The sequence below is a fragment of the Amblyomma mixtum genome, chromosome 1 (genome assembly GCF_055824585.1).
Source record: "Amblyomma mixtum isolate Tamu chromosome 1, ASM5582458v1, whole genome shotgun sequence".
NCBI classification, from domain to species: domain Eukaryota; kingdom Metazoa; phylum Arthropoda; class Arachnida; order Ixodida; family Ixodidae; genus Amblyomma; species Amblyomma mixtum.
This window is the reverse complement of record NC_143012.1, coordinates 5,782,056-5,805,208: the sequence shown is the minus strand read 5'-3', so window position 1 is coordinate 5,805,208 and position 23,153 is coordinate 5,782,056. Positions and strand designations below refer to the sequence as shown.

At 47.9% G+C, this 23,153-nt stretch overlaps 1 protein-coding gene, 1 long non-coding RNA gene and 1 pseudogene across 3 annotated transcripts in view; 2 read left to right on the top strand and 1 right to left on the bottom strand.

Moving 5' to 3' along the window:
* LOC149365332 (carbonic anhydrase 1-like) overlaps positions 1-1,025 on the bottom strand; it is a 47,764-nt gene extending 46,739 nt beyond the window's left edge. The window contains exons 1-2 of the mRNA XM_089568335.1: positions 933-1,025; positions 378-446 (exon numbers count right to left, since the gene is read on the bottom strand). Coding sequence (XP_089424461.1) covers positions 378-446; positions 933-1,025 — 162 coding nt within the window. The remainder of the gene's footprint in view (positions 1-377; positions 447-932) is intronic.
* On the top strand, positions 11-6,002 carry LOC149365331 (uncharacterized). Its single transcript, XR_016282640.1, has 2 exons — positions 11-2,399; positions 5,735-6,002. It is a non-coding gene; the product is annotated as an uncharacterized LOC149365331 (long non-coding RNA).
* Positions 6,003-6,197: 195 nt separating this feature from the next.
* LOC149365330 (E3 ubiquitin-protein ligase Siah1-like) lies at positions 6,198-20,221 on the top strand (annotated as a pseudogene). The gene is made up of 5 exons (XR_016282638.1): positions 6,198-6,488; positions 7,945-8,165; positions 13,406-13,538; positions 14,881-14,987; positions 18,702-20,221. The product of XR_016282638.1 is annotated as an E3 ubiquitin-protein ligase Siah1-like (transcript).
* The last annotated feature ends 2,932 nt before the right edge of the window (positions 20,222-23,153 follow it).

Genomic DNA, 23,153 nt, shown 5'->3' with positions numbered 1-23,153 from the left:
GGAAGTTCTTTGCTGCCGCTTACAGTTGTGACGTCCGTGACTGCTCCGCATGTCGTTGATGTCGGGCATATGCAGGTGTCATTAGTCGCTTCGGAGTGTTCGACAGTTTTGTCTTCGGTAGGTGTCGTATTTGTCCCTTTCGTCCGATAGGGCGGTAGCTTTTGCGGAACGACGTTTTCTTCTGCTCCCATCACTGTCGTCTTTGGAATCCATTCCAAGCTGTGAATGCCGTTTGCGCATCGTTCAATGTAGTCATATGGTACACTCTCGCGCCAATCGGTTCCCACAATTGCTCCGTAGGGTAGGTCCTTTACGACTTTGACCTCGATTGTTTTTGAGGTTTTCCCGATCGTGATGCGTGCTTGCGTGACGCCTACTGGTATGTCGGATGTTCCGAAAGGTCCCTTGAGCAGAATGTCTTTTTCTGGTGCCACTTCGAGGTTGTGCTGTTTGGCAAATGCGTGAGACTCTAAGGAGACTGTTGAACCAGTGTCCCAGAGCGCCGACGTTTCGATCTCGTTGATTTTTGCCGGTAGGAGAATTAGTTTTCCTGGTGATTCTCCTTTGACAATGCAGTTGGTGTGCTCTTCGCTTGCTCTTGCCTCTCTGCGGCGCGCTGCAGACTTCTTTTGCTCTTCGGTCCTCGTGTCTGGTTGGGGGCAATCTTTGGCTCGATGTCCCTTCGTTCTGCATCTTGCGCAGGTGTCTGGCGGTAGACGTTGGGTCTTCGGGTATGTTGCACTCGGGGCTTCCACCGAATTTTTTTCAGGGAATTTTGAAGTCTTGGGGGAGGCTTGGTGTTTGGTGTTATCCTGCGATAGTCCAGCATCTCGTCGATCAAGCTGTTGAACGTAGTGCAAGAACTCACTAATTGTTCCGCGGCGGAGATCGTGGAAGGCAGCGAGCATGGGCTTCGCACTGTCTTGTTGCACTCCCTGAATGAGCCAGTCAACCACATCGTCGTCGGAAAGGCCATATGTGCCACGTTTGATGCGTTGGAGCCGGGCGTACATGTAGTCGGTCATGCTTTCGTTTTCTCGTTGCGCTCTTGCGTCAACTGAGGCAACCCACTGGCAGAAGAGTAGTGGTTTGTCAAACTCATCTTTTAGCGCCGATACCCAGGTTGTCCAGTCGTTGTACTGGTTGCCTGTGGTTTGATGCCATGATGATGCGCGCCCTCGGAGTCGTGATATTCCTGCATTCAATGTTGCTGCATCGGTCCACGAGCAACGATCTAGCATCGACTCCACTGATGTCTTCCAATCTTGAAAGTTTTCTCTTTCAGTACCGGAGTAAGTCGGTAGCGTTCCTGTCAAATCAGGCGTTGTTGTTATTTGCAGCGCCGTGCTGTCGTTCAGCAGGTTAGATGATGTCATTTGCCGTTCCAGGAGTCGAGCCATCATCTGTAACGTAGTGTTGAGCACAGCGAGCTCCGTCGTTGCACTTATAGTTCCGGATTGCATCGTTGTTTCTGTACGAGGTGCGTCTGGCGTTGTCGACAGTCCGATTTCCGATGGATTTCTAAGCGGCGTTTGCATTCCGAAAATACCCGGGGTCCGAGGTTTTTTTGTCTGCAACTCCCGTGTGCCGTTTCCAGCTTCGTTCGGTATCGGCGTTGAGATTCTCGGGTTTGAAGCGTTCTCCCCGCCGGTCGCCATTGCTGGTGCACTTGCAGCTTCTCATTCACTTGCTCGGAGTTCAGTATAACGTTTTCGGCTGCCGTTGGTCCGCTTGAAGGTCCGCTTGAAGGTTCGCTTGAAGGTTCGCTAAATAATCCTCGTCGCCATGTCAGTCGCTGGTCGCCTTGATCGACCACACCCGTTCCAACTGAACACCTTTATTGAAAGCAATTCTCGGATACATGATCTCCATCACATGACGGTCGGAGTCGTTCTCCCTGCTGCTCCCCTCTTTCCCTCAGCCGCCCTCTCTCCAGTCCCGTCTCCGTTTTCACGCGGCCGCTCAGGTCACGCGCGCGCGCCGATCCAGGTGGCCGTGGTTCTCACCTTCTCGCTCTCGTGATATCGCCTAGCTGGCGCTAGGCGTCCGGGGATAGTGGGAGACTCGAATGCTTACAGTTCACATATCGGTTCAGCAGCTACCTGTTTCCCTTTTCTGTGCACTTCACTGCTGGCGGCCCCTCTAAAGCACCCCCTGCGATTAAATGTCCCTTTCTAAATAGCAAAACACTCGATAGCGCCGATACGTTGGCGCGCCAATGTGCAACACAACACGGAACTTGTGTGCAGCGCGATAGCTGAGAGCTACGAGGCGCCCAAAACGGCATGTTATCAGCGCACGAGCCTACAGCTCATCGGCCCGCGAGCTGCTGGGTGCGGTGCCTTGCCGACCGGAGTGAACTGCAACCATGGCCTCGTGCGGATGCGGCCAACTGTGAGGTAAGTAGAAGAAAACATCGCTTCATTTGAAATATCCCCGTTTGTTGGCCTTCACAGTGCTGCTGCTATTCTATCGATGTTTAGTCGGCCACTCCGAATCGTTGATGACCGCGTATTCTAGCCAATTTCAAACCGCTGGCTCGAGAAAGCAGGTTTTAAAATTCAAAACGTGAGGTCTCATTTCGCGAAGACTTTTTCTAGGTTATTCTATTCGCCATTTGTCAACTGCGTATTCGAAACAGCAGCCGGCTGTCGACGTTGCTTGCAGGCTGTCAGACCCGACCAGTGGTATAGAGAGGCGAAAGATTCCAGAGATATGTTTACAAAACCGGGTTTTGTAATCTATTGAGGCAGCAGAGGTTCATTTCTGAGCAGTAGCGAATCGGTCTGAAGCTCAAGGATTTCACCGAAGTTCCTAATTCGTGAGGTCTAACAAGCAAGTGCTATTTGTGCCTTTTATTGCAATGTTGCTTCTTTGTAATGTCGCTAGCCTTTACGCCCACCCTAATTGGTCTTTGTGTCCGCAGTATTTTGAAAATAAATAAATAAATAAATCGAAGTGAGGGGCAACTCGAAACTTATTGTGAGCTAGTTCCACCCAGCGGCTGTGTATTCAAACTTGATAACGAGTGTCACTTCTGGGCCGTGGCGTGGAGCCACACGAGCCCCGTCAGTGGCTTCGATCGACCAAGGCGTAACCAGCGAATTTCTGTGAGCGGTTTCAGAAGGGTCACGGCGTGCTTAGTTCGCAGAAAGTTGCAATACATGATTTGCCACGTAGAGAACGTCAGTATATGAGTTCGGGGTGAAGAAAACGGCACAAGTGGCCGCGGAAAATGCCAGGGAGCACAGACTATAGCGAGGCGACAGCTGTCATCGCTAATGTGTGAGCAGCTAGGTTTAGTCCGTCTTGTAAACAGATTCCCAAATGCAAGAATAATGCATTGAAAGTGTTCTTTTCGGTAAAAACGCATCAGGAACGAATGTCCTTTAGAGCTATTGTTACTGAAAACGGGTCCTGGCTGAGGCCGCTCAGCCGGTTCTTGTTGGAAAATTTGGGTAAGCTTGATGTAGAAGACCCCTCCCTTACCAAAAAATCCGATGGAGTTTGTGAATTCTTAAATTTGCATCGCGGTGTTTGGACGCGCCTTTTCGGTAGATGTTGTAGATGTATTTTATTCTGTTCCCCACGAAGCCTTGTTCACTGCATTCAGAGAGTGGATTGAAAGTAAAGACCCTATTTTGTTTCGAAATACTGCAGGTGTATCCATCGAAGATTTTTTAACTATTTTATAGTTTTACTTACAATCCACCTTTGTAACATTTGACGAGCAGTGTTTTCTGCAGAAAGCTGGCATATGTATAGGCTGATATGTTGCACGTACCTATTTTGTGCAATATTTTTCTTTCACAAATGGATCAAGTTTTGCACCAGGTTTTACCGGCCAGCAAAAGTTTTTAAAGTGTTCATATATGTGCACGATTTTTTAATCATTTTTACTAAGAGCGTAAGTCTGAACTTCGAAGAAAGTGTTCAAGATGTTTTATCCTTATTTCGACGGCATGGAAATGGCTTATATTTTACGTCTGAAATACCTGAAGGTAATGTTTTACAGTTTTTAGAACATAATATTGAGTTTTGTGAGGAACAGGTTTGTTGGGCGTATGCACCGCTCGCAAAAAAGCTGACTGAGAAAAGCTGAAAAGGAATGATTCTGCTCATTCCAAACTAATAAAATGGAGCATTGCTTCGCTTTGCCTCGAATCCACCCCCCGAAAATCATGCTCTCACGTAATGCATCTAAATTTTCGAAACCAACTGGCCAGGCTGTCTTCAGCTGGGTTCCCTCGTTCGCTCGTAACGGCTGTCGCCGAAAGCCTGCTACAGAAGATGAAGAGAAAGGCTGTGAGAGCTGGGGAAGATGTCCCTCAAGAAGAGGCGGTGCGACCTGTGGTGGTGCCCTACGTGGACAAGTTAGCCCACAATTTGAAAAAGGTCGCGAGTAGGCATGGTGTGCCGCTTGTTTTTTCAGCCCCTGAAAAGCTCGGAAGCCTTTGCTCTCGTATTGAAAGAGAACGTAAAGAAGAGAGAGGGTGTGGCACCAAACATGGGCGATTGTTCATGAAGTGCGCTAAAGGAGTTGTCTATGAAATTCTCCTGTCGTGCGGCCGCTTCTATATAGGGCAAATTGGGCGTTGCGTTAGCGAGCGAATCAGGGAACACTGAAGAAACATTGAGCAAAATAAAGAAGGCCCAAATATGCCCTAAGCATATGAGGTCCTGCCCGTCAAGCTCTTGTGAGCCATGTTTTTTCCGCTGTGCGAATTCTCTCAAAAAGTTAACTGTAGCAAAGCAGACATTTGGGCTAGTTGGTGTGGATTCATGGTGGAACAACAGCGCAAGCTAAGACAGAGAACACAGAACAAGAAGGTAGACACTACAAGCTACTCTCAAAAAGCAATGATACAATAGCTAGGGAATTAATCGAAGCTTTTTTTTTTATTGCAAAGAAAGGAAGCTTAGCTGTCAGCGACGCGTCTATATTTTTGCTATAAGGCTGAGAACAATTTTTTTCACCCGTTCGCTATCATATCAACTTTGAAGGTGATAGTGTTCCTTGCATGTAATACGGTATACATTTGTGCATATTGCCTTCGAATAAATCAGTTGTGAGTGGCGCTTCGTCCCGTCTTTCTGCCTTATGTTGTGTCTTTTTTCGCGTCTGTAACCAAAGATGAACAGTTTCACCATGATTAAAATATGGAATGAACTTTTCTCATGTACAAAATCATCGCACTCTATCAACTTTCAGGAAATCCTTCACGCAATACATTTTCAATCACCACATATTGTTATAGTACTGTATAAGACGCATTGTTCAATGCATATTTTTGCCTGCAGCCCTCCTGCCAAAACTTCTCCCGTTCTCACCTTTAATGAGGTATTGCGAGTTTGAACCGAGTCTTCAGTATTTGCCTCCTTTAGCTTAACGAACATATATATTTGTTACCATACTTCTTCCCCTTCCTTGTACATGCTGTTTCCCTTGTTGACATTTTGAATAATGCGTTATTTTGTATGCTTTGTTACTGACACATGATTTTGCTCACTGCCCGACTGCTTCTATTTTACTTTTCCTATGCATTCGTGATAAGAGGTCCCAATGCTGTATTACCTTCGGGACCTCTTTCACTATAATATTGTGACGAAGACGAAGCTTGCAGTGGCGCGGGACGGAGCGCTCGCGCTAGGCCAGCGGCCATTAAATCATCTCTTCTCCATCGTTCACGCCGCCTCATTCTTCGGCTGGCCGCCACGTTATATTTGGTGTTAGGTGCTGGGGTCCCTTCATCGCCATCCTGGTCACAGAGCTTCGGCGTCCTGCGCCTGCCGTGGACGTCGGCCGTGAGTGCCTGGTCCGCCCCGCACGGCCGTGCCCCCGCCCGCCCGACCTGAACCGCCCTCGACGCTCACCCCTGCCCCGTCCCTCGCCCGGACAACAAGACACGACGACCCAAGACCCAACCGACCCGAGACGCGACCGACCCAAGACCTACAAGACCCAAGACTCTGCCCACACATGAGGACACCGCCCCCCTGCCCCTGCCGTTCGGTGCGTCCAAGGGCCTCGGCCGTCAGCTCCTGGCACCCTACGGCCCGGATGCTTCGTGGACCGGGACACATTCTCTCATCTTTCTCATCGTAGCGGCCAGCACTGCACCATCTTGTACATACTGTTCAACCCTCTACTCAAGACCATCGCCATTTCGCGCGTCTGTTCGTCACCGATCGGGATGATCGCTCGGTGGCCCCGGGTAGTGTGACGAAGACGAAGCTGTCAGTAGCGCGGGACGGAGCGCTCGCGTTAGGCCAGCTGCCATTAAGCCATCTCTTATCCATCGTTCACCACGCCTCATTCTTCGGCTGGCCGCCACGTTACAATATTGCACCATTCTTTGTACAACCATCAGTGATAACAAACTTCAACATGATCGCACGCGGGTGTTCCATCAGTCCGACCGTCAGTGAACACCACGTGGCTGTAACAGTCCCGCAGCTTGGCTCCTCGCACAGACACGTCCTTGCACGTGAGCAACAAATTTATTTAAGGCTCATTCCATGCCAAGCGCACCAGACTTAGCGCTGTTTTCTTTCTGATTTCCTCCCGAAAATTTATGGCTCTTTATACCACCGTCGAAAGCAATTTCCCTCAATATTTTGGGGAGAAGAATATTTCGAGTTATGGGATAGCCTTTTAAATTTTCATAGATTTTACAAAAGCCTTTGATTTGCTGAAATATAAGCCACTAATCCGAAAACTTGATTGTTACGGTTTCCGAGATCACGCAGGATCTCTCATACATTATATTGAGTAATCACAGACAAGCTGTTAGTAATAAAGAGTATTTATCAGAAATAAAAGCGCTTTGCCCAGGTGTTCCTCGGGGGAGCATACTTGGCCCTTTTCGTGAGAACATTTTTATTAATGATATTGTGCACACGTTTACCCCTCCGAAGTATATAATATATGCTGACGATACGAGTATCTTTTTCTCAGGAGCCGATGTAAAAAGTTAGCTGATACAGTGAATTTGGGGCTTTCTAATTATACGAATGGTCACAAAAAGAAAGGCTTACTGGTTAATGTCATGAAATCGAACACCCTTAATTTTAGATCAAAAATAAGAAAGTTTCGCTAGAAAAAGACATTTGCTTCAACAATGTTCATTTAAGTATGGTACCCACATTTAAGACATTCGGCGCTTTGTTCAATAAAAAAGTTAACGTGGTGCGATCATGCCCATTTTATTGCCAGCATAACCCTCGCAAATTATTTGTTTAATTTATTGATATCGTCAGCTATTGCCACAATACATTCGAATCAAGGCGAAAGCAAGGATGTGCAATGCCCAGTCTCGCGCAGCAGCCTTTGAAGCTGCTCTACTCACGACGCTTCGGATTCGACTCCCAGTTATGGATATTTATATGATTTCTGTTTCTGCCTCTTTTTTTCTATGCCCTCGAGGTGCTCACAGAGAGAGAGAGATAAAGAGGAAGATGGAAAGCAGGGATGTTAACCAGAAGGGTGTACTGGATGGCTACTCTGCAGAGTAGCCATCCAGTTTTTTTTTTTTCTTCCTATTACCACTTTGAGTGCACCTGTCAATTTTGCTGTCATTTATTTTCTCCTCCCTGTGTTTGCCTTTATAGGCTCTTTGATCTAATGTAGTTCTTCTTTCTTTTATAAGCACAATGTACTGCGTATTGAACGTACATGTCTCTTTCTCTGTACCGAACATACTTTACTCACATTTTGTTTGATGTCCTATTCCGCCACCGTCAATGCTGCACTGTAAGAGGAAGCCAGGACCTCTCAAGCTGTCTATACAGCTTTTTCCCTGGCTGTCCTCGCAACACCCAGTTGCGGAAAATAAACCTTCAAACCTTCAAACACCCTACAAGACATACAAGATACTAATTTGCTAGGGTCTGAACCTCCGCATTAGTACTTCCGCATTAAAACCAGTGTACTGCCGTCCACAGGTGACTGCGTATCGCAACAAAGACGCGAAGCAGACGCCGGAGTAACATGGACCCGTACGACGATCCGGACCAGGCGCCTTTTTCGATGGACACCCTGCTGGACTGCCCAGTGTGCTCGGAACTGGTGCGGCCCCCCATCCAACAGTGCCCGAACGGGCACTTGCTGTGCTCCTCGTGCCGCGAAAAAGTCGATAACTGCCCCACCTGCCGGGAACCCATGGGTGAGTTACCGGCTGCACATGAGGCCTCTGGAAGCCATCACAGCGCTGTGCTTTTAAAACCAAAAGCTGTTATAGCTTTGGTTTAGCCATACTTTCCTCATTATAGCGTGGAATCTACAGTGTCAGCGTTGAGACCTTAATTACTTAGAGAATTATTTTCATTGAATTTCATCAGTTGCCACGGTTGGCAAGTGAAAACGTCTACGTTGCTATGTTGTGAACACGGTGTGTGTGCGTGTGTGTGTGCGTGCGTGCGCGCGGGCGTGTGTGTGTGCGCGCGCGGTCGTGTGTGTGTGTGTACGTGCGTGCGTGCGTGCGTGCGTGTGCGTGTGCGTGTGTGCGTGTGCGTGTGTGCGTGGGGGCACGCCACTGCAACGAACGTGGTCATGAAACCGCCACTCTTTGCGCAGGCCTTCCTGATTTGGATCTTTGCTGCGCTGAATTCCTGCCTTGGCAGCATCTACCCCGCCACTGCCCGTCACCTCGGTGAGGCTGCTTCGCAGCTTCCCGTGTTCATCGCCAAGACAGCAGAAGACACGTTCCATCCGCCACATCCAGCTACAGTCGAAACGCCTGCCTGGCAACCACACACCACCGTCACCACAGGAGCCACGCCTCGACTACAAATGCAGCTATCGTTCTGGGGCCATTCGGGGCACGCCACTGCAACGAACGTGGTCATGAAACCGCCACTCTTTGCGCAGGCCTTCCTGATTTGGATCTTTGCTGCGCTGAATTCCTGCCTTGGCAGCATCTACCCCGCCACTGCCCGTCACCTCGGTGAGGCTGCTTCGCAGCTTCCCGTGTTCATCGCCAAGACAGCAGAAGACACGTTCCATCCGCCACATCCAGCTACAGTCGAAACGCCTGCCTGGCAACCACACACCACCGTCACCACAGGAGCCACGCCTCGACTACAAATGCAGCTATCGTTCTGGGGCCATTCGGGGCACGCCACTGCAACGAACGTGGTCATGAAACCGCCACTCTTTGCGCAGGTTAGTTACCTACCTCATGCCAACTCTGTCCGTACTAGCAACCCCTTCTTGGTCGCAGTGTCGTGCCCCGCTGACCTGCTTGACTTCTACCGTAGAGTAATGTGCCTGTCATGTTACTTTTGTCTCAACGCCCACCTGGTATGCCTCTTGCTTGTCCTCTCGGGTGACGTTGAACTAAATCCTGGTCCTACAGAAGAGGACACACCTGTATCGCTTGAATCAATTTCGCAGACACTGTTTCGCTTAGAACAGTCCCAAGCCATAGTCCTTGCTGAACTCGCAAAAATACGTGCTGCACAAACTGATATTGAAGGTGTGGTCAGCCGCTTGTCTTCTCGCGTTGATGCACTGGAAAAAATTGCCGAGCTGAATCAACAAATCGACCCCAATTCTTCTAGCACTTCACAAACGAATGTAGAAAAATTTTCTGCGGAAATTAAAGTTCTTGCCGACAAATATGATGACGCAGAGAATCGCCTTCGCCGCGGCAATTTGATCTTTTTTGGAATTAAGGATGATCGCGCTGAAACCTGGGCTCAGTCTGAGTCTCTGATTATTTCTTTTTGTTCAGATAAACTTAGCCTTACCGTCAGCCCTGATGACATTGAACGGGCGCACAGGATAGGGCGTTATCAAGAGGAGAAAAATCGCCCAATAGTTGTCAAACTGGCCCGTTTCAAGGAAAAATCAAGGATTTTAACGGCAGGACCGAAGCTAAAAAATACTTCTTTTGCAATTCGCGAAGATTACTCAAAACGTGTGCGAATGGCCAGAAGTAAGCTTTATTCTTACGCCCAAGGAAGAAGCACCACATTTAAGATCCGTTTCGACAAGCTCCTGATGAATGACCGTCAATTTATTTATAACTCTGAAACAGATTCTGTCCAAGAAGTGAAGTTATAGCGTTTGCCATCCGCTCATCCGCCTCCGCCACACCTACTTCGTCAGTCACCACAAGTGACATACGCAGCCCCGAGTTATCAAACCTTAGCAGTTCTACTTTCCAACGTCCGCAGCTATCTGCCCAAAAAAGATGCCGTTGAAGCCTTCCTAAACGATAGCGATACTGATATAGCTATATTTACTGAATCGTGGCTGACCTCGGACATCTCGAATGAAGAGCTGCTGCACGATACGCGATCTTTCACGGTCCACAGACGCGATAGGGTGATGCGGAGAGGAGGTGGTGTATTGGTTTTTGTAAAATCGAGCACGCCTTCTTTTCCTCTTTTGCCCATCTGCAATCATGAAATCGTTGCGATAAGGTTATTGCTTCCTTCTAGCACAGTCATATTGCTTGCATGCTATCGTCCTCCAGACAGCGACATTTCATTTGTTAATGAACTGTACTCAATACTACTCGACCTTAATACCCGTTATCCCCATGCAACTTACTTACTATGCGGCGATTTCAACTTTCCTGATATTGACTGGTACAACTTATCCGCACATTCTGGCCAATCGAGTGAGTTTCTAAACTTAGTTCTTACCTTTAACCTTGTGCAAACAGTTCACACTCCAACTCGCCTAAACAATACCCTCGACCTTGTTCTTGTTTCAGATCCTGAATGTGTCCAGTCATTATCATCCATTCCGGGCTTCAGCGATCATTGTACCTTGTTGTTTAACTTATCTATACCCATCGCTACTCGTCAACCTTCAGTTAAATTCATTCGTGACTATAATAAGGCCGATGTTCCAAGTATCATTGCTGAGCTAGACAAGTTTTTCCATCACTTTCGTATGTCCTCTTCCACAAGAACCGTCAATGATAACTGGTTGCTCTTCAAACAAAAATTAATATCACTTATTCATCTATATGTACCCCTCGTACGCATTCGAGGTGATGCCAGCAAACCTTGGTTTTCCAATGCCCTCAGAAAACTTTTAATGAAAAAAAAACGTCTTTTCCGTCTTGCAAAGCATTCTCCCAGTGTCTCAAGGTGGGATAAGTATTTCGCGTGTCTTTGCGAATACACGAGACTTTTGCGAAGCTCAAAAAAGAAATTTTACCACCAGGACTTGCTAGAAATCATGCGCTCCAATCCAAAGAAATTCTGGAATCTCCTTACGCCAGGTAATAGGTCTACGCATCACATCTCCTTGGTTAACCCGGATGGCTCTGCGGTCGCATCAGGCGAACGCAGTGCTGTAATGAACTCTTATTTCTCCTCGGTTTTCACCAATGAATCTACTTCAGACATTCCTCCTGTATCGAAGTTTTCATTTTCGCAAATGCCGCCTGTTACTATAACAGCTAACGGTATTGGAAGCCTCATCGAAAAACTTAAAGTATCAAGTGCCCCGGGACCAGACAATATACCAGTTAAGATACTGAAATGCACCAAGGAAATCTCCAGTCAAATTTTGCAAATAATCTTTGATCAATCTATTGCTACCAGCTTAATTCCGGACGACTGGAAGCTAAGTCGAGTAGTACCAGTTTTTAAAGCAGGCAACCGTCATGATCCGTCCAACTACCGTCCAATTTCTTTAACCTGCATTGCATGCAAACTATTAGAGCATATTATATATTCACAAACCGCATCTCACCTTGATTCTAACTCTTTCTTTTTTTCCAATCAGCACGGCTTCCGATCCGGTTACTCATGCGAAACCCAACTATTCGAATTCACTACCGACCTTAACCTAAACTTAGATTCTTCATTCCAGACAGACGTCATTTACCTTGATTTTTCAAAAGCATTTGATCGTGTACCCCACCAACGCCTTTTAGCTAAACTTTCATGCTTATGCCTCGATCCCCTGATATTAAAATGGATTCGCTGCTTCCTAACTGATCGCTCTCAATTCACTGCTATCGATAATGACAATTCTCCCACAACAAAAGTTTTCTCTGGTGTGCCTCAGGGCTCGGTGCTCGGCCCACTTTTATTTTTAATCTTCATCAATGATCTTCCTTCCGACATTTCATCGACAATTCGTCTTTTCGCAGATGACTGCGTCCTGTACCGCCGCATAACTACTAACAATGATCAGGAATTGCTCCAAAGCGACCTAAACAGGATTGAAAGCTGGTGTTCCACATGGCTAATGACGCTCAACGTAACGAAATGCAAATACATGCAGGTATCACGCAAGCGCACTAATATCGACTACGCTTATTCACTCAGTTCAACCATCCTTACTAAAGCCGAATCATACCGGTATCTTGGCATCCATATCACGAGCAACCTCACTTGGTCCGAGCACATCACGAAGATTGCTGCTGATGCATCTAAAACACTCGGCTTTATCAGACGCAACCTCAGTTTCTCCCCTTCTTCCATTCGCAGCCTAGCCTACAAAACTTTCGTCCGTAGCAAACTTGAATTTGCATCCCCAATATGGAACCCACATCAAGCCTACTTAATAGCCAGCCTAGAAGCCGTCCAAAACCGTGCAGCCCGCTTTATTTCCTCCAACTATGACACCCGCTCTAGCATTACCAAAATAAAATTATCTGCCGACATCGAGCCTCTCGCGCATAGGCGTATAATTGCCCGTTTATCATTATTCCATAAATTGTACTATTGTTTTCCCTCACTTCGACACTCCCTTCTGCTCCCTCCCCTCCGAACATCACGCCGTCTTTTCAACTCCATGAGCATCCTAAGACTTCATGGCTCCTCAAACGCATTTAACAAGTCATTTCTGCCTCTTGCCATTAATGAATGGAATTCACTACCCGAATTAATTGTCACTGAACGCGATGCTCTGAAATTCCGTCAAATGCTGTCATTGCACTTGAAATCCCAATGTGGGTAACTGTTGCCTTTGCGTTTTATTTTTATGTTATGATTGTTTGATATACTACTGCACCTGTCTGCCTGATTTATAAACGTGTTTTTCTTTTTTTTTTCTTCTTCCAAGCAACGATTGTTTCACTGTATACTTTTTCTTCACTGTATACTTTTTTCAGTTTTTTTTCACTGTTTTACTGTACTTTTTTGAATATGTATTTTTTTTTTGACCTAATAATGTCATTACTTGCTTCGATGTTCGCCCCCCCCCTTATGTAATACCCCGCCAGGGGTCTTTAAGGGCCATTAAATGATGATGATGATGTGTGCGTGTGCGTGTGTGTGTGCGCGTGTGCGTGTGCGTGTGCGCGCGCGTGCGGGGAGGGGGAATAAACCACTTTCCTTTGGATCGCGGATGGTGAGCACCGGCACCGTGGAGAGGCATAAAAGCACGGGCCAGGCATGCCCTATGTTTATTGACAATCACATGCCCTTGCAGGGCATATCCGCAACCTTAAACTGGAGAAACTTGCCGAGAAGATGTCCTTCTGGTGCAAGTACAAGGATTCCGGATGTTCACTGAAACTGCCTCTCCAAGACCATGCCTGGCACGAAGACGTCTGCGAATTCAGGTCGGTGTTATCGTATTAGCAGCCATGATCACGCGTGCCATTTCAACATCACAGCCACTGGCGGCATTGGCTGTTGAAAAGAAGCAACTTCACGGGGTCAGCAACGCTATCGGACGACAATAACCTATGTTGTTGAGAGAAAAAACTGACACCAACCAATATTTTAATTTTGCCCAACCTTTCGGGACCAACTCGGTCCCTTCTTCAGGGGTGACTAAAGTGTGCCAGCAGCAGCGGGGTGTTGCCTTCGCTCTCCCTTTGTTAGCACGTGGCGGAGTGCACTAACGTACGCAGAGGGGAGCGTTCCTGAAGTTCTATTCATCGCCGCCTGTGTGAGCCGCGGATGTGCCATGACTCCACATGTTGTAGCACCGAAACATTACAACAATGTTATTTTATTAAAAAGAAATCACTACTTCACTAGCAATCCTGAAAATTCCGATAGTTGTCTAAAGCCTCTCAGATACCTGCAGAAATAAAATAAATATTTCCGCAACTAGGGTTTCGAACCCGCGGCGGCGCGCACAGATCAGCTTCGCTAATCGCGTCTCGTGTTGCACTGCCACACACACACGCTGTGCATTGCACGCCATCGTCTTCCTTAACTTCCATCTCTGCGCATAAGTCACTAAAGGAAAGAAAACCTGCAAAAGTGGCTCCGGCTACCGGAGCCCTTCACTACGGCGTCCCTCATAGCATGGGTCGCTTTGGTACGTTAAACCCTGTCCAGGACGGCGACAGCTGCCATAATGTTTTTCAATCGTTCACTTAACAGTGCCTTGGTGTGCGTCCGTCGTACACTGTATGCATCAGCATACCTGGCGAAAAGCACATTGAGTCATTTTTAATGGTCATCAGTGATTACTGTAAGAGTCAGTATACCGACCTAACTATGGTCAGGAGAGCAAGCTGCCGGGCTGGTTGGTGATGCATTTTCTCAAGAAATTAGCGCAAAAAACGGACAAAAGACAAAGAAAGGGCTCGTGAATGTCTTTTGTGTCCTTTCTCTCTGTCCCCTGTCCGTTTTTTGCGCTAACTTCTTCAGAACTATGGTCAAAGCGCGTACACGCGGAGGACAAATTCTACGAGGGTAGCTGTTCGGCGAGACAGTTGTTCATCTTGAGCTTGCTCACAGCGCGAGAAGGGCAGCACGAACCGAACACGACCAAGAAGGACTAATGGCCATGATGGCTGCAATCCTATTACCACTGCGCTTTATTTATAGTAACCTGCAGAGAAGCCCCGAGATGTGACTGAAAAATAAGCTTGCGGAAAGTCGAAGTGGAGTACATTAGCGCTCCTGCAGGCTATGCAAACCCTATATATTGGTTGGCTTTCGCAGGCCCGTTCCGTGCCCGTACCCCGGAAGAACCTGCGAGTGGAGTGGCCCACACTGCCAAATATTGCAGCACCTAGAAAACTCACACGAACGCGTCAGTACATACAGAGGTGAGTATTGAGACAACAGCTGCGGCCTGTCTTCAGCTTACACGAAATTTGTAAGCAGGCACTTGCATTGCAGAAACGTTCCGTTGTCAGTAGGAAGACAACTCTTCAGTTTGATTAGCATTTTAAGAGATATGAGCCCAGAATTTTCGGTTCCGTGTTCTCTTCCTTGGAATGCTCCGTAAGACATTCGTATACATGTATTACACCCAGAATTTGCCTACGCCTCGTAAATAATTTATAAATAGATTTTGTCTCTAATGCTTCTTCGGTCTGATCAACTAAACTGTGGCTATGACGTCAAAGGTTACTTCACATCAAATGAAGCATTGAAAAAACTTCCAGGAGCACTTAAGTCTCCTTACGTGCGCAAATGTGAAAGCTTTGCGTGGTCCACCACCTGCTGTGCTATCTGCTGGGCCAGCGCCGTGTATGGCGATCATCATCTTCATCAGCCTGACTACACCCACTGCAGGGTAAAGGCCTCTCCCATGTATCTCCAATTAACCCTGTCTTAATGTCTTAATGTTACACCTATCATTTTTCTTTCCATAGCTCGCTGCGTTGTACTTAACTTAAGCTGCACCCTCTACGTTAGCCTCCAGGTTTCTGCCCCATATGTGAGCACCGGTAAAATACAGCTGTTGTATACATTTCTCTCGAGAGATATTGGCAAACTGCCATTCATGATCTGAGAGGAGCTTCCATGTGCGCTCCACCCCATTCTTATCCTTCTAGTTATATCCCTCTCATGATCCGATGGTGGTCATGACGCGATGGAAATTCTTAACTTCGCCGCTGCACCTTGTTCACCGTTGGCATTCACAGCCGCCGGCCGGATGCGGCAACCGCATGAGAAGTGCCTATTAGAATTAGAACCGCCATTAGCGCAAAAGTGTCCGGCGTTGGCGGCGGCATGTGAAGCACAGGAGGAGAGAATGCAAACCATAGTGAGGGCGAGTGGGAGCGGAGAGGGGGAGAGAAAGCGAAAGGGAAACCGCCGTCGCAATCAGAGTCGCGGTGTGGGGAGATTGCCGAGAGTATACTGCGTGGCCCCCTGAGATTGCAGTATTGGATCGAGAGAGTACGGCGTGTCACACGGTGATTGATGGACTGCATCTCACCACCGTGGGAGACGCATTAATGCTAACGCAGATACTCTACCACATGAATCGCATTGATCGCCTCAGACCTTTAACGCGACAGCGGTAAAAGCCCCGTTTTCCACAAAATCCGGTGTCGGCGTTGTGAGCGAAAACATGGCTCTGGCAGGCGGTCGCCAGAGAGCAACTTAGGAGGCAAGTGGGCCACCTGGGTCACGTGACCTTGCGGTGTCATCGCAACCTGCCCAGGATATTGGTCGCTCGGGAAGAGCAACCTGGGTCCCACAGTGCCCACAACTGGGAGCACCCGTCATCGCAGAGCAGTGGTGTATTATTTATTTATTTATTTGTGACGCTGAGTGTGCCGCGCGGCATAAGACGTGGTGTTAGTCACGAAAGGTAGAATAAGTTACAGAAATGCATGAAGCCCGGTTGCGTGTAAACAGTCACATAAGCTTCGGGCGTAAATGTTTTTAGTTACCCACACGTTCAAACTAGAGTCATTGTTTGCAGACAGTCCTGCCTCTTGAAGAACTCGAGCGCGCACCAGTGAAGTTCCGGGACATGTCCACAGTAGGTGGTGGACATTGGTGTCGGAAGCGGGTGCCTCGCAGTGAGGGCATTTTTGCGGCGCAGGAATCTTGTCACTTTTCCACTGGTTGCGAACAGCAGGCGTAAGGGCCACTCCGACACGCAGCCGCCTCAGAGAGACCTCCTCCACCCGTGATAGGTTGGAGGGAAGGGGGTAGGTACACGGGGGAATAAGAGCACGTGTACGCTGCCTGAGGGAGGCTGAAGATGTTAGATGTGTCAGAAGTGGATCTGGTGGCAAAGAGGCAGTTGGAGTTTGTGGAGTGTCAGTCTCACGAGATATGTCAGGTGCGATGCTGTGGACATCTGTGCGAGCTTGAACCCACTGAATGCGTATAGGCACCGGGTAAGATTTACAAGCAGCATCTATGGCCTGGGAAACCCGAAGGGTACCGCGGACTTTCTTTAGATGCTTCACGGCTTCTTGGGAATGGGTACATAGGTGCACCTGGTTATAAGGAGGGTCGTCAGGTAAAGCTGCTATGGCATTTAATATTGCTTGCAGCTCCAAAGAAAGAAATGATGAAGTGTCAGTAGAGTAGGTTTGTCGGCCATAGAGTTGAGGGTGTGTCGGGCTTATAAAAGCAGTTGATCCTCCTGTTGGGGTTATGGCGACCTCTGTGTAAAGAGCGCAGCTGTCATGTTGCGTAGAAAAACCTTGTGGTAACGGCGGTGAGAAGAGCTCCGACTTCTTATGACGGGCAGGCTTGTTTGATGTGATGTGACAGTAGTCCCATGGAGGTGGTTGAGGTGCGAACATCGGACGAAGAGAAACTTTCCGCGCTCTATTTGTTTGTCTCTGGGTAATTAAATCTTCTAGTGTGTTGAGATGCGCATACTCCTGCAACAGACAAATAGGAGTTGCTCGAGGTAGGCCAGTAATGACTCGCATGGCTTCGTGGTTGAGTGTTTCAAGTGTGGACCACTGTCGTTTAGTAAGTTGTTGGAACTGAGCCTGGTATAGGAGCCGAGGCTGAAAGACAGTACGAACAAGTCGACGAGCTGTATCAGAACGGGCACCTCCAGAGCGATTGGCTATCCTGCGGATGAGGCCAAGTGTGTTTAGAGCACTCTTGCGCATGGCTGACAACCAAGCCGTGCCCTTGCCTGAAGAATGAACGTGCAGGCCTAAAACATTGGTATGTTCCACCTCAGGAAGTGGGGCATTGTCAATAGTGAGCACGAACGGAGTGGATTTGAAAGTACGGCGGCCAGCTTTATTGCCCACATGGACATAGCAAGACTTGGAGAGGTTGAGAGAGAGGCCAGTGTCGGCAAGAAAGTTGTGGAGGATATTGAGGGCATTTTGCAGGGAGTCTTGCTGCACCTGAGCTGAGCGATTTGTTGACCAGAGAGTGATATCGTCTGCATATGCCAGAACCTGAACATTAGGAAGGGTGGAGAGACTGTGTACCAGAGGAATGAATGCGATGTTAAATAGAACTGGGGCTAAAACTGAGCCCTGCGGTACACCCCGATTAGAAATGAAGTGGCCTGTGGGTTTACCATTGACGCGGATAGCAAATGTTCTTTGCGAAAGAAAGGCATGAATTGCTCGACAAAGATGCAAGGGCATTCCAAGTGATGCCATAGTGTTGAGGATGGCTGCGTGGAGAATGTTATCGTTGGTGTATCACTTAACCGCTGCATTACTGCGCCAGGAGGGGTATGAGGACTCCCGGGTATCTATGAATGTAGAGAATGACCTTCTGCATATACGCGAATTGACCCATTACGCTATCGCGTCAGACCCTAAAGGCTGAACATAAGTGTCCTCGCCAGTTCTTTTCCTTCAAAGATATCACCACTCACCGGCTCCCTAACCTCACCCTGCTGTCTTCCTATCACACTAATCCTTATGATTGTCCTTTCCATAGCTTTCTGCGCTGTCCTCGACGATATGGAACTGGATCCAGCGCTGGCGATCCGTATTCATGGCAGACGATCTGTCGAGCGAGGCTGTCTTCATGTTGTGGTTTCGCGACCGTTCGAATTCCGCTCTCTCCCCCACCGCTCTTCGCAGGCGAGCGCATGCTGTTCAGGGCGCGGTCCGCCGGCTCGTCACCCTCCGCAGACTGGGTGCGCGTCCAACAGTGCTTCGACCACGACTTCATGCTTGTCGTGCGCAAGGCCCCCACCGAAAATGGCGACCGCGTCTTCTCGGCCCGTGGTGCAGCTCATCGGCTCCGCGGCTGCGGCCGAGAATTTCGCCTACCATCTGGAAGGCCCCGACGGAGCCCGGAACGCCTGGGAAGCCACTCCGCTGAGCATCCATGACAACGCCGACGTGGCCATCGAAAACGGCGACTGCCTTCAGTTCGGATTCAACATTGACCAGCTGCTGGAACATGGGAGACTCGCTGATATCGATGCCACCATCTCGACCTTGCTGGGCTGCTCACGACAGTGATGAGACCAAATATTTGCCTCTCACAATCAGCTGGAACTGAGCTGTGTATATTTAATCGTGCCAGTATGCTGACCTGTGGGGCTGAAATATGGCGGCCGACTTTTTCCCTGTCTCCAGCCGGGAGGTCACAAGTCTAGAGATGACGGACGAGAAGCAGAGTGTATATATTTGATTGCAATTACACAACGCGATAGTTCGTAAGGCTTGAATTCCGATGACAGTGGCATTGTTCAGAGGAAGGTCAGTTCCAGTTACGGCTTGGACTCGATTTGTTTTCTGTTATCACTTTCGTCTGAGTGCGCCAGCTGTTGTGTTCAATATAGAATACGAGAGGATCGGTGAAGCCAAAAATCTTTCTTGCAAATATTTTGCAGCTTTCCACGCAACATGTGTGGTTTCTAGCACTCTGCACATCAGTTTCAGTTGGCCCACAAAAACCCGGACGATACCAATTATTTCTCAATGTCTTTAATGTAACCACCTATTAATTTTTTTTTAAATTATTGCGCCATTATTTTACTTTCTCCAGAAACGACTTGTATTCTTGGGACATCAAAATTATTGTAACAGGTGCAGTGCTGCCTCTTATTTATGCAAGAGGCATATTTTTGTTTGTCTGCATAAATTGTCAGTGCTTGCTTTTTGTTCTTGATCTTCGGTTTTGTGCATTTTACCACCCTGCAGTATTTCAGTTGAAGTAGGCTAATCGAGCACCACCTTTTTTTTTTTATCAGAGCGCGAGTATGTCAATAATCGGACTCGGAAAAAAGCGCACTGTCCAACCTTTTTTTTTTTTTTTTACTGTCGGCGTTTTCTTGCTCTTCGAAGGATTCTTGCTGGGGTGGACATTTTTTTTTTAATACCACGTGACAGTTCAGAATATTTCAGAAAAACACTGGTATAAACTCCTCAACATTTATTCTTTCCCTGAGGCCGGGACTTTTTTTTATCAGCAGTATCCGACCAATATCAGGATACCGGATGTTCAGACGACAGCGTGCCGCAAAAACGGTGAGTACAAGGGTCTCCAAACACTATCCACACCAATAAAGGCGCGGATACACCAAGTTCTTTAGAGTGCGTTTTTGCTCTTGAATGATGTGTACGATATGAGTAAACACTGATCACCACGTCGAATTCCTCAGCACTCAATGATTAACTTCTAACTGAAATTTTTTTTCTCTCTATCTTTAGTTTCGGTTTCATTTGCTAGCTGATGGTACAACGTCACAGGTGAGTACCATATCACGTGAGGCATACAAAAACTGCAGCATAACCGCTGCTTTGTCGTTTTAATTCATTACAACTCTCACGTTAAACTGCGGCAGAAACAGAATGGAGGAAAGTGAACAAAGAGTTAATATACTGCAGTTTTAGCATGTCTCACGTGACATGGCGCTCACCAGTGACCTCTCAACCGTCTATCGACTGCTGAAAACCGAAACTCCACTGCAAGTTGGGCACTGACCGTAGGGGAATTTCACACGGTAATTCATGTTTACTATAGTCGGGCACAACTTACGCCTGCAGTGAAGCTCCGCCAACATTCAGGACCGCCGCACATAATTACTGCACGGCAAAAAGTAGTTCATTATTAAAACTTTTCTTCCTACATAAAAAAGCGGCTAATCACAATAAAAAAAGCATAAGCTCTAGTATTTTGATAGCTGACTTGTTTAATAAAATCAAACATTTTTAAAAAGCTGATTTTGTTTACCGTTCTGGCTGGCTATCGGAGTAATGCAGTACGCCACGGGCTGTGGCTCAGCGTTAACAACTGCTGTTCTTTTGTTGTAACCTGCTATAAAGTCTTACGTATTATTCGAAAGCAAAAAAAAATTGGCAGAGGCTTAGCTCAGCTATGCCAGGAAATACGGCGCGAGAGGTACAGGTTTAACTTGGTTACACCTTGTCATTTAGCTTTGGTTTCTACCCCCCCCCCCCCCCCTGTTACGTCTAATTGTGGCTACATTAAAGACCAAACATTTTGTTGTGCTTGTTTCTCAATTGCCACAAAGACGGCCTCTCGCTTGGCCTTGCGCCGTTCGTTCTTCCTGTTCTCGGCGGCCAGCCGCCAGGCCGCAACCTCGAGGTCATTGAAGTTTGAAGTTTATTTCCATTTCAGTAAGAATTGAGGGACCCGAGACAAAAAGTGAACGCTAATTCACTTGACGGCGCTCGGGTCCCTTTACATGGCAAGACAGCGAGGTGTGTGCAATAACAGTTGTACGAGCCCATTTACAGCCATTGTAGCTCTTACTACACATAAGTCAGTTTTTGTGTGTGTGTTAAAGGTAAAGGCACAATGTGAATGATAAACATGATCAACGAATAACAGCAATTGTGAATAGTAACAAGCCCCAAAAATACAAAAAGACATAGAGGAACACACTGCAGGAAACCAGAAAAAAATTACATCTGTGAGAGAAATAATGAATGTATCTTTTTCTTATTAACATTTTCAATATTAACTTTACTTTGACGAAAATAGTTTAACAGAGTGGGGGGAGTATGTGCGAGCATTTGCTGGCCAAACGTCGTTCGTACGAAAGGTACCGTCCAGTTATGAGCAGAGCGCGAAGGATATGTTCGTGTAAGTGTTGTTAAACTGGTCGGACGAGTTGAGATTCTCCAGGCTCCAGCGCCGCTCGGCAGCTTCCCGACACTCCTCCATGGCAAGCGGCCCTACCCCGCGGCTGTATCACCCTGCATTTACATGGCGACGCAAATGCGCTGTAGCTCGCGCCATGCATGCGCACAGCTAGCGAGGCGGCGGCGCGCGTAGTGATGTCACGCGGCTCCTCGCGCATGCGCACAGCTGGCGAAGCAAAGCGGTCGAAGCGGCGGCGAGGCGAGCGGCGAGGCGCGCGCCGGATGCGCGCTGTGTGACGTCACTCGGCTCCTCGCGCATGCGCAGAGCTGCACCTGTTGGAGGTACGCGAAACGGCGGAACTGTGGCCAATGTAGCTCTCGCTACAAAATAAACTACTAAAATTTTCGTGTCTCTACCCATTTTACTACCAAACCCGAGTCATATTCATCCGGCCCAATGGTGCGTTGCTCCCACCGCCAAAAACGAGGTATGGTTCGCGGTCGCGTTGGTTGCAATTGTTAACATTAGAGAGGCGGTAGTTGACCATGAAACGCGTTCCGTGCCTTTAACGCTTGTTTTTTGCCTGACGGCAGTGATCTTCATCATCATCATCATCATCATTTATTTGACCCTTAAAGGCCCCTGGGGGGATTACATAAGGGTGGGGGGGGGAGTATTACATTCAACATGACTCACATTGGTGGGGAGAAAAAAAAGGAATCAATAAAAAAAACACGAACAACAAAAGCATAACACCATCATTTGGTTTGGTTTGGTTTATGGGGTTTAACGTCCCAAAGCGACTAAGGCTATGAGAGACGCCGTAGTGGAGGGCTCCGGAAATTTCGACCACCTGGGGTTCTTTAAAGGGAAGCTGAAGAGATTTTCGAATTCATTAAGTTGCTCACGTATGGATGTGGGAACCTTAAAAATCATGCGGGTGAAATTTTTTTGCAGATTAATCACTTAGGAGCGCCGTAATCGCCGTTTAAAATTGCGCGGTAGCTCCGCCTCCCGCTGTCCACCGAGCGCTGCTGATGACCCTGACGATGCGAGCCGAAACCGGAAACCGTGGGGTGGTGACGTAAACGTTGGTGTTCCGTCGCCTCGCAGCCTCCGCGACCGCGCTTGTTTCTGCGTGCGTGCCATCGTAAGTTGCTTCGAGCTGCCGTGTGTTCCTGTATTTGTGCGTTTTTATGTTTGTGGTGACGTACAGAAACGTGTGCAGCATCGAGTGAAGCGGTGGACCATCATGCCGGCGTTCTGCGCAGTCCTCGGCTGCACTAACACCAGCGGCCGCGACGATGTGGTCTTTCATTATTTCCCGCAAAATAAGAAGCTTTCAGCGAGGTGGGTCGCTGCTGTGAAGCGAAGGGATTTCAAGCCCTCAAAGATTACAGTGCTATGCTCTGACCACTTTCGTGATGAAGACTATAACCAGAGCCTGTCGATAATGCGTTCATTGGGCCTGT